The 15,000-nt window shown below is 53.6% G+C and overlaps 1 protein-coding gene across 2 annotated transcripts in view; it reads right to left on the reverse strand.

The window, feature by feature from the left end:
- Positions 1-15,000, reverse strand: part of RPS6KA2 (ribosomal protein S6 kinase A2) — a 349,946-nt gene that overhangs the window by 291,522 nt on the left and 43,424 nt on the right. The window contains exons 1-2 of one of the 2 annotated variants that reach the window (XM_060617075.3): positions 3,717-3,839; positions 3,569-3,619 (exon numbers count right to left, since the gene is read on the reverse strand). In XM_060617075.3, coding sequence (XP_060473058.1) covers positions 3,569-3,619; positions 3,717-3,758 — 93 coding nt within the window. In that variant the 5' untranslated portion in view covers positions 3,759-3,839. Of the gene's footprint in view, positions 1-3,568; positions 3,620-3,716; positions 3,840-15,000 lie in introns of those variants that run through there. The other variant, XM_078447561.2, reaches the window with a different exon arrangement.

Raw genomic sequence — 15,000 nt, forward strand, 5'->3', positions numbered from 1 at the left:
AGGGGCAGACAGAGAGGGAGACACAAAATCCAAAGCAGCTCCAGGCTCCAAGCTGTCAGCACAGAGCCCGACACGGGGCTCGAACCCATAGACCACGAGATCATGACCTGAGCCAAAGTTGGACGCACAACCAACTGAGCCACCCAGGCACCCCTACATTTACTTATATTTGATAGACAGAGCCAGAGCAGGAGCGGGGCAGGGTCACACAGAGGGAGACACAGAATCCGAAGCAGGCTCCAGGCTCCGAGCTGTCAGCACAGAGCCCGACGCGGGGTTCGAACTCACCAACCGCGAGATCACAGCATGAGCTGAAGTCAGACGCTTAACCGACTGAGCCACCCAGGCGCCCCAACGGAGGTGAGTGTACAGGAGGAAGCCACAAGACAAGTTACAAATTCAAACAGAAAGATCCCTTCGAGTTGCTTGGATACATAGTTACGTCCACGTCTCTTAACGCTGCATTAGTAAACTGCAAATCACTTGTCAGCTGCCCGAGCCACGCAGGCGCCCCTCTCCTTGTTATAAAATCAAACACATAAAGAGGGAGAAGAAATTCAGTTAGCTGCTGAACCGACGGCCCCTGCAGGTTTAGCGGGAACACGCCGCTGTCGGCCGTATCGGCAGCTTCCACAAGGCACCTCGTAAAATAATCCCATTTCTCATCAGGGCGCTGCGAGCACCTGCTTACGCCCCAGCAGCCAAAACGCACCAGGATTTCAGACAGGAGACCCTGCAATCCTCTCTCGTGGCGACCAGTCTGCTGAACACAGACCTGCAGAGAAGCGGGGAGAAGGGGGGAAAGACACGAAGGGAAACGCCTCGCGCACCGCTCTCACCGCCTTTTCCAGATCCGGAATGCTCCCAGGTGACGCTGCATGAGGCTGGATTCGTGTGCGTTCATCCTGAGCATAAGAGGGGCCTCCTACCGGGGCGCCCGGGAGGCTCAGTCGGCTGGGCGTCCGACTCTTGATGTGGGCTCAGGTCGTGACCTCCCGGTTTGTGGGATCGAGCCCCGCGCGTGGCTGCTTGCTAAGCGCGGACCCTGCTTGAGATTCTCTCTCTCCCTCCGCCCCTCTCCCCTGCTCACTCTCTCTAAAATAATAAAACAAATAAAAAGTTTAAAAAAAGAAAGAAGGGACCCCTGCCCATCAACCCAAGGCGACTCGGAAAACATGGCCAAGTGCTAGAGGGGTCAGGGTCAGGCTGGCCACCGGCTTCTGCAACTGCTTCCGGGGCCCTCCCAGAGCCTCGACCCAAATACGGTCAGAAAACAAGGTCCCCACAGAGATGGTTCTTCTTGGAAATCCTTCTACCTCTGACCATGGCTCTTACCGTAACAGGCGTGTGGGACTGGTCACTGGGGATGATTCACGAGTGACGCCCACGCCCACCAGACACAGTCTTGTCCACTTGCCTACGTCCATCTCTGCGGCCAAGAGACGAGGACCACAGGCAGCGTGGAAACTCCTCGCTCCTGCTGCCCAGGGCCGGTCCGAGGGCGGAGAGGACAGGCAGAACGACGAAACTTTGTCTTCCCAGGAGACACGGTTCCTCACCGACCGTAGAAAGCCGAGTAGAGCTCTGACAACCACCACCGGTTGGAGCTGAACCATTTTTTTCTTGATCAGATCATAAGCAAGACTGAAAACCGGTTATGAGGAAAGCGCAGCAGGGCCGCCCCTCCCACTACAACACGCTCGCCCCCGAGCTTACTCACATTAGGAGGCAACGCGAAATAGTATTCAGGCACCTGTCTAGCCCCTTAACTAAAGTAACCAGAACACCTTGAGATGTTACAGGACCCTAAATCAGTTATCACCAACCTTCAATGCTACGGACACCATTTTTGTGTCTGATGAGGAAGATCTAATTCACACAAGAAAATGGGAGAGAGGAACTTTTCTTCAACCAAGTTCTTAGCGTTGAGCTATTCATAAAACATTAGATGGACACGGGAGTACCACGAGTATGTAAAAGGTACAATGTGCGGTTCGGTGGAAAGCTTTGTTCGCATGGATGTCAGCCATCAAATGCAAGACTGACCATTCACACAAGTGGCTTCTTCGCATCCGGGAATACAGGCTCCAGGGATCGGCCGGGACTCCGTATTGCCCCACGGGACTCGCAGACCCACGGAGGAGGTGCTGAGACGCCCATCGCTTCTCTGTGCTGCTCCTGAGATGCACAGCAAGCAGGACAGCCCCTACCCCAACAAGGCTGGTGACGTAGGGCCCCCAGAGAGCTGCCAGATGCTTAGTAGGGTTTTTAAGTGTGTATTTTGTGTGTTTCCACTTTTTTAAATGTTTATTTTTGAGAGAGAGTGAGCGAGCATGAGCAGGGGAGGGACAGAGAGAGAAAGAGACAGAAGATCTGAAGCAGGCTCTGTACTAACAGCAGAGAGCCTGATCTGGGGCTCGAACTCACAAACCGCGAGATCATGACCTGAGCCGAAGTCGGACGCTCAAACAACTGAGTCACTGAGGCGCCCCCATGTGTATTTTGTTTAGCATGAACCAGATATAGCCTGATGTAATCACATACTTTAACTAAACCTGAGCAAAACCCAGGGTTTTGGGGGTTTTTTTATGTTTATTTATTTACCTTTGAGAGAGAGACAGAGAGACAGAGAATCCCAAGCAAGCTCCATGCCAACAGCACAGAGTCCAACGTGGGGCTCGAACCCACGAACTGTGAGCTCACGACCTGAGCCGAAATCAAGAGCTAGACACTTAACCGACGGAGCCACCCAGGCGCCCCAAAACCCAGGTCTCAAATGACCCATCTGACACCTGTGGGGACAGGCCCACCGTACCTGCCATGCCTGCCGTGAATATTTAGCCCGACAAACAGAGACGCCATCACGTCTCCTGAACGGGTGGCCATTCCTACTTGGTGGCATCGTGGGAGTCAGGAGAAGAAAACACCCATCAGCCCACCTCATAAAACTTCTTATTTATAACGTTACCGTTCAACCCACACCGCTGCTTGAAATATTGAGGGAAATCTACCTTCGCCCAAAGGGGCCCGTTTTAGGACTAATCCCTCGAAAAGCTCCGGGGTGAGAGCCCGAGCCCCGCACGCGGCCCGTAGGCTCCTGGAGCTGGCTGGCCACCGACCCCGCAGGCAGACGGCACGGGGCCAGCCCCCCACCCCAACTTGACCTGCCTCGAGGTCTCCCTTGCCGTCGTGACTCTCGCTTATTTTGAAGGCACGCAGTAGAGTTTTCAAAGGTACAACGCATGGTGTCCCCGGAGACCCCCAAGTTCAGAACAACATGCGCTGGCTTCGCAGACAGCAGAACGCTCCCAGCTGAGCGCACGAGGCAGACCCCGGCTGCAAGGACGCATTACTGCGCAGCGCAGGGCGCACCTGCCCCTCACCCACGACGGCAGGTGACGGCAGCTTCGGGGTGCGGGGTCCCCGCTTCCCCAGGCACGCGGCCGGCCCTCCCCCACTCCAGGGGGCTCACCACCAGCCACGAAGCCGAAAGGGAGCCTCCCGCCCCGCCCTCTTCTAAGAACGAACCTCGCATCCTGGAGGAAGAAAACAAGCCAGCATTTCTTACCTCTAGTGACGCGGCCGACTTGGTCCCAGGCGAGGCGGAGTCACATTTGCCCTGTGGAGGCAGAAAGTGGAGAAAAGAGTCCTTTAAGTCACAGGATGTCACTCACGGGAGCAGGGCTGCCGCTGAGCACAGTTACGCGGACACTCACCGCGCCCGGGAGCTTTTTGCTTCGAAACATTAATCTCCACATGACTTTGAATAATGTGAAGACGCTCTCGAGCCCTCAGGAAGCCTTGCAGTCCACACCGAAAGAGGGGAACTTACACACTTTTGTGAAACTTTTACCCTTCAGCCAAAGGAAGTGATGACGCTTCTATTACCAACCTCAAAACTCAACCAAAAGAACCAAAGAAACAAAACCAGTTACTTGTTTCGTCTCCAGATGCATCGTATTTAACTACCACAGTTGCCCCTAACGGAACTGGACAAACGTTTGGTTTTGTTTGAAATGATTATTTATTTTTAAGAGAGAGAGAGAGAGAGAGGCAGGGAGGCGCCTGTGTGGCTCAGTCAAAGTGTCCGACTTCGGCTCAGGTCATGATCTCACGGTTCATGAGTTCGAGCCCCGCGTCGGGCTCTGTGCCGACAGTTCAGAGCCTGGAGCCTGCTTGGGATTCTGTGTGTGTGTGTGTGTGTGTGTGTGTGTGTGTGTGTGTGTGTCCTCCTTCCCTACTGAGCTCTGTCTCTCTGTCTCAAAAACAAATAAAATAAAATTTAAAAAAAGAGAGAGAGAGAAAAGCAGGGGAGGGGCAGAGAGAGAGGGAGAGACAGAATCCAAAGCAGGATTCACTGTCAGCACAGAGCCTGATGCAGGGCTCAAACTCACGAATGTGAGATCATGACCTGAGCCAAATCAAGAGTCAGAGGCTTAACTGACTGAGCCTGCCAGGCGCCCCTGGACAAACGTTTTGAGGTGACCTGTCCGCTCTCCATTCTATGAAGACAGTCATTCCGGGCTCTGGGGCAGGAAGGCCCTTCGTCTGTGAACACACTCCAAAAGAATACTGAAAACCCAGACTTGCTCAGTCGTGGCGTTCAAGCCCAGGAACACACACATCCGGGCCTCCCCTCCTCTTCCCAAGCCTCTCTTTGGCTGGAGTAAAATCCCGAAATTGCCTGAAGAGTTTACTTAGCGACACATTTTAGGATCTTGAGACCAGAAACCAAGGCTGGTCTCTTCTCCGCCCGCCCCATGCCGCAGGGGCTCAGTGTCCATTCTGTTTCATCCTTCCCCGTTTCCCTTCTGTTCTCTGCTCCTTGGCTCCTACCCGCTGAGAAGTAAGAGACGAAGAAGGAAACCAAACTTCAAATTAGTCTCTTGCGCCCCTCGCTAGTAATTGGGGGTCATAGGTCAGAAGAAAGAGCTAGGAGAACGCTCCCACGGCGCCGACCGCAGAAAGGCCTCGGATTCCGCTGCCAGAGAGGTCTGCACTCCTGGGTAACGCACCCCAACCCCAACCTGCACCGCCCCGTCTCCCGACACAACCTACAAACGGCAGTGTTATCAGTGACACCTTTCATTTCTGGCTCTCGACATTCAGTGCCTGTTAGAAACATCCGGAGCTTTACAAACTCCCAGACCCAAGCAATCCGAAGGGCAGGGACCGTCCGGGCATTTCAGTATTTACAGTGCTTCCCAGGCGACACTCGTGTGCCGTCCAGGTTGAGAATGCTTGCTGTCCTCCTTGTCCCTGTCCCGTGTCCCCTGGCTGGACGGTCAGTATTAAACAGCACGAACACGGGCTCTGCTCCCTGCACACCGGCTGGCACTGCACAGGGCGCGTAGAGCAAACACCTGAGGGTCTTGTCCCCAGCAGCCCGCCTCGGTCTTTCTACGGGGAACGAATTCCGAGAAGCCCAGGAGACAGCGTCCCTGCCGTGATCAGCCATCACCGTGTGCAGGGACGTGACCCGGGTCTGGTCACTCTCCGGGCACAGTGTCGTCTCAGAGGTGGGCATGTGAGGCCTGCCCAGGGCTCCGGCCCTCTCTGTCCTGGGGGCCAGCTTCGCAGATGCTCTGAGTCTGGGGCTGCTGCTTGTTTTACCCAGGAAAGGCGCCTGCCTGGGGATGGAGAGCAAGTCGGCGACGTACGCGCAGCCTTAGAACCTTTGCGTCAAACCCGCCAGAGGCCATGCCTTTTTCCAAGGACTGAGGCCCACAGTTGCCCACCTGGTTTGTGCCACTATGATTTGGTGCCTGTAACCTGAGAAAGAGTGTGAGGCCTGACGCAACATAAATGGTGTGTTTACAAATAAATGCCCGAAAGCAAGAAATGAAAATCCCCAAAGTCCCACAGGACCACACATTCATCCGTGGTCTTATTCAACACCGTGACCAGCCCACCAGCTGGTCACCTTCCACAGGGGCTGACAGGGGACACCCCACGCGTGACGCCCCTAACCCCGGCTGCCTTGAAGCCCCCAGGACCGTGCATACAGGGTATTCAGTATTTGAGGGGCTCTCCCTGAAAACACGAGATTAATTTGCAGAGTCTCTCATTTACAGTCACAAATCCTCTTTGCCCTTTGTTTTCCAGACCCCGCGCCCTTTGCAAGTAAGAGTCAGTGAATTAAACAGGGGCATCAGGTGACTTGGTGACAAGGGGCATCAGGTGACAGGGCTCAGTCTACTTGGTAGTCAGCCGCCGGGCTCAGCTCCTGAGCCAAACGTGCGGGGTGGGGGCCTTTCAACTCCACCAGTGCTGATCCCCGTCCTTACTACTCCTTTCCAATCGAAGATGAGTGGACAGGACGTCCCCCCAGGTCCCACCCTCCTCCCTCGGAGCCCATGTGATTATGGTGGGTGGGGAAGGACACGGAGAAGGCAGAGGTGAGGAGAGGGAGGGCAGGAGGGATGCTAAGCCAGGTTTCCATCACGAGAGGAGTCAGGCCGGTCCTTCCTCTTCCCATCAGTCTTGTGACTGTATTTGAGTCCAAATGCACCTGGCATGATTCCAGGAGCATCACGGCCAGATCCCCAGGGAAAAACCAAAGAGGCCACAGCATAAAACCCTCCACAGAAACGTTGTAATCCAGGCGTATTCCACGAAGAGGAAACTTGTCAAGCTTGTGTGTGGAAAATAAATGAACGGGGGCAAATGTGTTTTCCGAACTTGAAAGAAAAGTATCAGAAATACCTAGACAAGGTATTAATCACCATTCTGGAAAAAAATACGGCTTGAAGATTTTTGCAAAGCTCTCGAAAGCAATCATGTGCCACGGACGAGCGAAAGGCCCCCAACTGTAGTGCCTACAGCGTTTGGAATTTCTAGTCTGGATGAACAAGCTTCACTTGATTCTGTGGGTCCTTTGAGATTGGCCTTTCAGTATATAAAGCTGACAAGCCAACTTTGTAATAACCAAGGGGTCTGGCTCGCTCCCAGAGTCCCTGTTTACCAGACGGTGGAGGACCTCACAGACTGTGTGCACCGTCCTCAAAAGCACACTTGGCCAGGTGAGCAGTTGATAGAACGAATATACACTATTATCTCCTCGGTGGAACTAGAACGTGGGATTCGGGAAAGGCTCGGCACTTTAAGCCCTGATTTGCCTGGAGTATTGCTGTTGCTTTAAATTAACGCAGGTGCACAGGACTGACCACCGAGCTCCCAGGCTGCTTCAGCAGGTGCGGTGGCCGCAAGGGTGGAGCTCAGGTGCCCGACCTGCTGGCAGGCTGTTTCCGGCCACCAGACACTGGGCAAGTTACTTACCCACTTGGCCTCAGTTTCCCCATTTGCACAGTTGGGGCAGTACCTGCCTTACGGGGGGGGGGGGGTGGGGATGTGGGGTGACACATTTTAGGCACCTGGCAGGCAGCAGATGATCAGTGTGGGTGACACTGATGCTGTTGATGCAGGAAAAGGAAGGTGTGCCCCAGCCGACCCCAGATCAGAGACGTCATCGAGAACACTGGCGTCCTGTTTCTGGTCTGTGATCCTTTAGGAGTTGACCCTGGAGGCATCGGACTAGATCTGAGTGACTGCGGTCACTCTGGCTGGCGGGAAGGCGTGGCCACAGACAAACAGCAGGTGGCGCCAGAGACTCGGTCTGCGGCCACGCACCAGCTGACTGGGGAGGCCACGAGGGGGCCCCATCTGAATTCTATTTCTTCTAAACAATTAGGCCCTAAATCAATGTTGATCCTGTCATTCTGGAGCCGTTTAGAAATTCCCCAAACAGTTCATGTACGATGCAAGGTTATCCACCCCTTCCTCTGCAGTGTCGATGCTTAAACGTCTTTGGACGCTGGGTGACCTGGGCACACACACATCCACCCCCCCACCCCCACACACACCCCCAAGCGCTGTGTTGAGTCTGCGTGTCCATGTGTCCTGCAGTCCTGGCTTCTCCCTCCCCACTGACATCGCGTCTGCCACGGGGACTCCAGCCTGGCCGCCTGCTGCAGGACAGGACCGGCCTTTGTTCGGTGGGGGCTCACAGATGTCTGTGCTCCCCCAGGAATGAAATGCTCAGCTCATCACCAGGAAGGCAGGGCTTTTTTCCAGAGCCAGCCTGCCCTTAGCAGGCCCTCCTCTCCCTCTCCTGGGGGCCCACAGCTCCACAGAACCCTCTTTATTCACCCTGAAGGGTGACACAGGTGATGTGACGGCATCTGCCAGGAAACCCGCCCCCTGTCAGCCGTTTCCTGGCCTGCGGCTTGTGTCTTCTCTAATGAAGCAGGGCCGTGAGGCTATGTGACTAGTCTCCGGGGCAGCCAAGCCAGCACTAGAAAAGGGGGTGTTCTGGATTGCAGCCCGGCGCTCCCTCCCCTCCCCGGGGCCCAGGGGTGGGGTCCACAGCAAAATAGATGGTGGGGGGCTCTCAGAGAACATGCTCATCCTGCAAGCAGTAGAGAAATCCAAGCAAGAAGGACCTCACCGCGCACGCTTACAGACGACAGAGAAACAGAGTGGCTTGGGGAGGGAGGGGGGGAGGGAGGGAGGGAGGGAGGGAGGGAGGAAGGAAGGAAGGAAGGAAGGAAGGGGCAAGGAAGGAAGGCATAAGAAGGAAGGGGGACCCACAGGGTGAAGGATGGGGACCACGGGGCTGGACGGCCACCACAGCTGCCCCCGGGGATTTCCAGTCTCTGTAATCTTTGAATTTTTCCAAAAAATCGTTCAAAATATTTTTCAAAAACATTTAATTGAGGCCAATTTCACGTAACATAAAATTAACCATTTTGAAATGAACGGTGTCATGAAGCGCATTCATGCCGCCGTGCAACCATCCCCACCGTCCACTTCCAGTTATTCTCATCACCCCACATGAAAAGCCTGAGGAGTCAGGACTCACGCCCACGGCCCCTCCCCCCGGCTCCCGTGACCAGTGAGACGTACGTGCTGCCCACTGTGGACTTCCCCATCGCAGGAACCACACAGTGGACGGCTTTGGTGTCTGGTGTCTGGCCCCTCCCCCTCAGCAGGACACTTCTGAGGTTCCTTAGCTCGACGCACACGCCTCCACTCTGTCCCTTTCTGATGGCCGCGAGGGCTCCACGGTATGGATACACCACACTTGTTCATCCGCTCAGCCGCTGATGGAGGCTTGGCGGCTCCCACCTTTTGGTGTCTGTGAACCAGACGTGCCCTGGTTCGAGTCGCCCCTGCCAGCAACCTTGGGTACATATCTAGGAGAATTGTCGAGTTTGAGTTTTTTGAAGAACTGCCAGATTTTTCCACAGCAGGGGAACCACCTTGCACTCCCACCAGCAACGTGCCAGGGTTCTACTGCTCCACGGTCTCACTCAAAACTTGTTACTTGGCATTTTTCTTTTATTATTATAGTCATCCTGGTGGGGATCTCCTTGTGGTTTTGATTTGCATTTTGCTAACGATTAGCGATGCTGAGCATCATTTCATGTGCCTTTTGGCCACCCGTATGTGTTCTTTGGAGAAAGGTCTATTCACATCTTTGGCCCTTTTTCAGTTGGGCTGTTTGTCTCTTTGCTGTTCATGGCAGGTTTTGACACTCACGGAGGTACAGGAAAGGAGAGCCTGGCCCTCGTGAGCTGAGGGAGTGGGACTGAGCCGGCCATGTGAGGCTGGACCACTGAGTGGCCTCGGAGAGGGGTAAACCGAACAATCCACTGAGCAACATAAGAATAAGGACATTGGTCTAACTTGTCTTCGGCTCAGGTTTAAAATATTTTTTTAAGTCATCCCTGAGGGGCGCCTGGGCGGCTCAGTCGGTTGAACGTCCGACTTCGGCTCAGGTCATGATCTCGCAGTTCACGAGTTTGAGCCCCACGTCAGGATCTGTGCTGACAGCTGGGAGCCTGGAGCCTGCTTCGGATTCTGTGTCTCCCTCTGTCTCTCTGCCTCTCCCCCTGCCCGTGCTCTCTCTCCCTCTCAAAAATAAATAAACATTAATAAAAAATAAAAAATAAACAAAGTCATCCCTAATAACTGAACATGCCAGACCTGTCCCTTCTGTGAGTCTGGGGGAACTTACCCTGGCACTGGGTTCAAGTGAAGTTGAACACGAAAGCTGTTCCCACGCCAGGAAGACACCGGAGCCGCCTGGCAGACGCGCGGGGCTCGCGCGGGGCTCCCGGGGACAGACGCATCTGGAGCCAGGCCGCAAGGAGTCCGCACGGAACGGGCGAGGCTCCAGAGGTGCTCTCAGTCCACAATTTCAAAACCCAAGGAGAGATGTGGCCTGAGGAAGAGAGAGCGGGCACGTGGGAGCCAGGGCCACACCCAGAGCCTCTGCCGGCAGGGGGCGGGGGGGCAGCGTTAAAGAGAACATGAGATGAGTATTTTTAAACTCAAACAAGACGTTGTAGAAGTAAACGTAGACAAGCTGCGATGGTTTGCAGAGAGTATAATTCTCTATAGAATCTGGGAGGACGTACTGACAATTTATTAATTCTAACCAGACGGTTGGGACGGGTTGCCGGAAAGAGGAGTGAATATTCAAAAGCTGATAGTGTTTTTGTACATCGGCAAGAAACCGTTTTTTAAAGGCTTTCTTTTTCAGTAATCTCTACACCCAAGGGGGGACTCAAACTTACAACCCTGAGATCAAGAGTTTCACGCTCTGCTGACTGAGCCAGCCGGGCACCCCAAGAGGAAACCATTTAAAGAGATGGCATTTACAATGGCAAAAAGAGAGAGAGAGAGAGAGAGAGAGAGAGAGAGAGAAAGAGAGAGAAGGGGGAAAGGCAAGAGAAGAGAAGAAAGGACCACCCGTGAAGTATAAAGAGTAAGTGTAACAAAATGTGTAGGACTTTACAGAAAATACGATAAAACCTTTTGAAGGAAATACACAGAAATAAAGGAAAACCGGGCAGGTACGGGCACCTTAGCCCTCGGTGGAGTGGTCCCATTTGTGCAAGCAGCCTGGCCCAGCACGCAGGGGCTCAGGGACGGGCAGCCGGACACGAGGAACAAGCATTGCCAGCCAACTCACGGATCACCTCATACCGCGTACAAAAATAAATTCAAGACCAAAACAGGAAAAAGCTGAACTATGTAAGTTTCAAAAGGACATGCAGGAGACTGTGCTTTTACTTGTACTGCAAAGGCATTTTTCCAGGAGGTCAAAAATCCATACGTTGTACTTGTAAAAATCAATAGGTTGGACTACATCTAAGTAAGAAAATTCTGGCTGAACAAAAGACACCACGACCTCAAAACAGGCCACAGACCCGAAGGCTATGCCTCTGACCTACACACTCAGAAAGAATTAGCACCAGAGGTATATCGAGGTTAATGCACATGATGGAGAGACGTTTCCTCTTCATCACATAAGTGAATTCTTCACTCCTACAAATAGCATAAGTGTGCCAAACCGCATCCAACGGGAGTTGGGGAGTATTTGGAAAAAGAGAAATTCTGCTAAATCGCTAGAGAGAGAATACAGAAGTTCAACCACTTTGGAGAAGAATTAGTCAATACCGAGTTAATTTCAAAATGTACATATCTTATGGCCCATCAATTGCACTTTTAAGTATCTAAACAGAGAAATAAACTCTAGTATATGTTCATGGGAAGACACAGGTTTTCCACTGAGCACTGCTTAAAAGAACAAAAAATGGAAATTATCCGACTTGGCTCTTGGTGGGGGAGTGGAAAAATAAACTGGTATTTTCATACCAGCAAATGCCACTCGGCACCCAAAGTAAATAAAATAGAACTAAATGATCAACATGAATAAACCTCAAAAATATCACAGAGTTTTTGGAAAAAAGGAAACGTAGACTATGATCCTATCCACACAGAAATTAAAAACACAACCATCATTTATAAGTACAGACTGTGATGGCCTGAACTGTGCCCCCTGAAAAATTCATACGTTGAGGCTGTAACGCCCAGGACCTCAGAATGGAACCCTGTTGGAGAAAGGTCTCTATGCAGGTAATCGAGTCTAGTGAGGTCAGGCGTGTGGACCCTGATCCAAAAGGTCTAGTGTCCTTCTAAGAAGAGGAGATCAGGACACAGAAACGGAAGGAAGACCGTATGTGGACACAGAAGACGCAATGTGCAAGCCAAGGAGAGAGGTCTTAAAAGAAACCAACCTTGACCTTGGACGTCCAGCCTCCAGGACCGTGAGGAAGAAACACCTGTTGCTTAGGCTGCCCAGTCCATGGTACTTGTTACAGCAGCCACAGCCTGGAGAGGAGAATACAGGCAAGGAAAGCGTGCCTTCAGTGCAATCTCCCTACGGCTCGAAGCCCACTGACAGACACCTGCATGCGGACCGTGACCTTCCTTCAAGGAACTCACCGCTGCCCTTCGCGCCTTACTCTTTGTGTTTTTTTTATTGGAGATTAAAAGTCCTTCACAGCAGCCAGCCCCTCAAGGTCCTGGAAGCCTGGCTTCCAAATTCCTTAGAGACCTACTTATCCCTCACCACCCCCCAATCAAAAAGTATATAATCAGTCACTCCTCATGACCCCAGGGCAGCTCTTTCTGCCCACAGGTCCCGTCCCCGTGCTTTAATAAAATTGCCTTTTAGCACCAAGAACGTCTCAAGAATTCTTTCTTAGCCGTCCGCTCTCAAACCCAAACCTTCCATATTTCATAATTCCATCATAGTCGACTAATACGGCCAGGGAGGCCAGATTCCTTTGTGGGCCAGCTGAGAACAACCAGAGAAGCAGGTCACATGTCTGCTGAGTGTTTCAACAACTGTAGTCAGCTGAACTTGAAACGTGAGCCAATTCCAGACACTGGAGAGTCCACTGGGGTTGTCTCACGGGCGCTGTTACAGTCCTCGCTGCACCTCTAGAACACGCGATCTTGTCTTAGAGACCCAGGCTACCCAGCGCGTCCACAGCGTTGCCTCGCACATCCGCCCGGCCGGGCCACGTAGACCGAGCCAGGCATTTTTCTGTAACTGAGAAACGCCCCAGCCAGTCAACACCTCGTGGCCATCACAGTCCAAATAATCGAATCATAACCACCCAGGTGCGCTGTGTTAGTCTGCCACCATCAAGAGACTACTGACTACTTGTCGTCAAATCCTCCCGGGGCACTGAGGTCCTCTCCGGGCCCCTGAGGACTAGAAAATCCCTCTGAAGAAACAGCGTGGCAAGATCGCGGGTCAGAGCTCTCCTTCCTCAGAAGCACCTGCCATCTCGTGCCTTCCTCTCTGGCTCCCTTTGTGAGGGCCATACCTCTGGAAAACAAATCAGGGCATCCGATGCGGAGGTCGAGGTGCCGACCCCCACGTTGTTGGAAATCTACACATCACCTCTGACTCCCCCAAAACGTAAGTACTAAGAACCTACTGCGAACCGACAGCCTTCCCTATAACGGCCGCAGTCGGCTAACGCATCACTGATCTGTGTCACACGTCATGTGCTACATTCTTACAATAAAGTCGGCTGGAGAAAAGAAAACGCTGCTGAGAAAATCACAAGGAAGAGAAAATACACTCACAGAACGTATGTAGGACCACGTTGGGTCATTATTAACTACGGTCTCAGAGAAACAAGAAACTGGTTTCATTTCTTTCTTAATTATCGATCCCCCGACCATGTGTTCGGGGATGACCCGAGATAATATGAAGATGAAAGGCGTCTTCCCCGTCGGAGTGTGTTGTTCGACCTCCTGCTGAAGCAAAGGTTCCCCAGGAATCACAGGCACTCACTGGGGTCGGGCGGGTGCTTGGTGGGCGGGCCAGGGAGCCATCAGCCAGCAGGGCAGAGCCGGTGTAGACCCGGCATCTAGAGATTGCGTGGGGAGCTGAGCCGCGAGCCAGGAGACGGGCTGCTTCAGAGTCTCCAGGACAAACTCTTCCTGGGAGGCAGCGTTCGGGGCCTCAGGTCCCCATGTCAGCACCGTGGACGTTTGGGGCGGCTGGCTCTGTGGCGGGCCCCCCCGCCCCGTGCACTTTAATGGCATCCCCGGGCTTAAATGCCAAGGGCAATCCCTGTCTCAGTTGCGATGACCAAAACTGTCTCCACACATTGCTGATGTCCCCCAGGGGTGCACGATCGCCCCCGACTGAGAGTGAACGGCACCTTTAGGAGCAAGACTCCAGCCCTGGTAGGTTCTGCAGGCAGACGAGCGTGATATGGCAAAGACACGCAAGCACAAGGCCCGTAAACGTGGCCACCGCTGTGCCCGGAGAGCAGCTCGGAAGCCCCAACACGAAGACTGTAGCTCAAAGGTAGAGCCCGGAAGGAAGCAGGACTTGATTCTGAGAGCCGGAGAGCGGGGCCGGCCGCCCCAAAGCCTCCTGAGCACGGGCAGGGCTCCTCGGATGCCCCGTGTGCAGCTGAGAGGCAGACGGTTACAGCTGTGCTCCAGGGACAGGGGACCGTCCCCTCCCACCTCAGCCCTATGACCACATAAACCAGATGCGTGCAAGGGCGGGAGCCCACGTTCATAAACACTCCCATAAATCCGAACGGATTTGCGATTCATTCAGCAGAGCGCTTCATCGTCTGCCTGGGCCGATGATAAGCCTTTGGTTCCCAGGCCTGTTCGCTGTGGGTCCACCTGGCCCGGCCTCGGTGACCAGGTGCCGGTCACACACGGGTCCGGATGCTGCTGTGAAGGTGTTTGTAGACGCGCTTAACCTTCGCATCAACAGCCTTTGAGTAGAGCAAACGTCCCTCCACACCAAGGTGGCCGCATCCCTCAGCTGAGGGCCTTTAGAGAAAAAGACTGAGGTTCCCCCAAGAAGGAAGGGATCCTCCTCCAGGAGGCCCGCCCACGACAGCCTGGCCTGCCGGCCTGCCCTACAGGCCTCAGGCTCGCCAGCCCCCGGCCCCGACCACGTGAGCCAGTCCCTGAAAATAAGTCCTGCCCCTCCACATATGTACACACGCACACGCACGCACACACACTCTCTGTTGGTCTGTGTCCTCGGAACACCCTGACAGCAAAATCCTTTTGTCCGTAAACACAGTTCTCATCCCGGAATTGGAAGACCCGCCCCAGCATGTAATACTCGACCCCTCCAACTTGATGTCAAAGCCT

Source organism: Panthera onca, chromosome B2, assembly GCF_046562875.1.
Source record: "Panthera onca isolate mPanOnc1 chromosome B2, mPanOnc1 haplotype 2, whole genome shotgun sequence".
NCBI lineage: Eukaryota > Metazoa > Chordata > Mammalia > Carnivora > Felidae > Panthera > Panthera onca.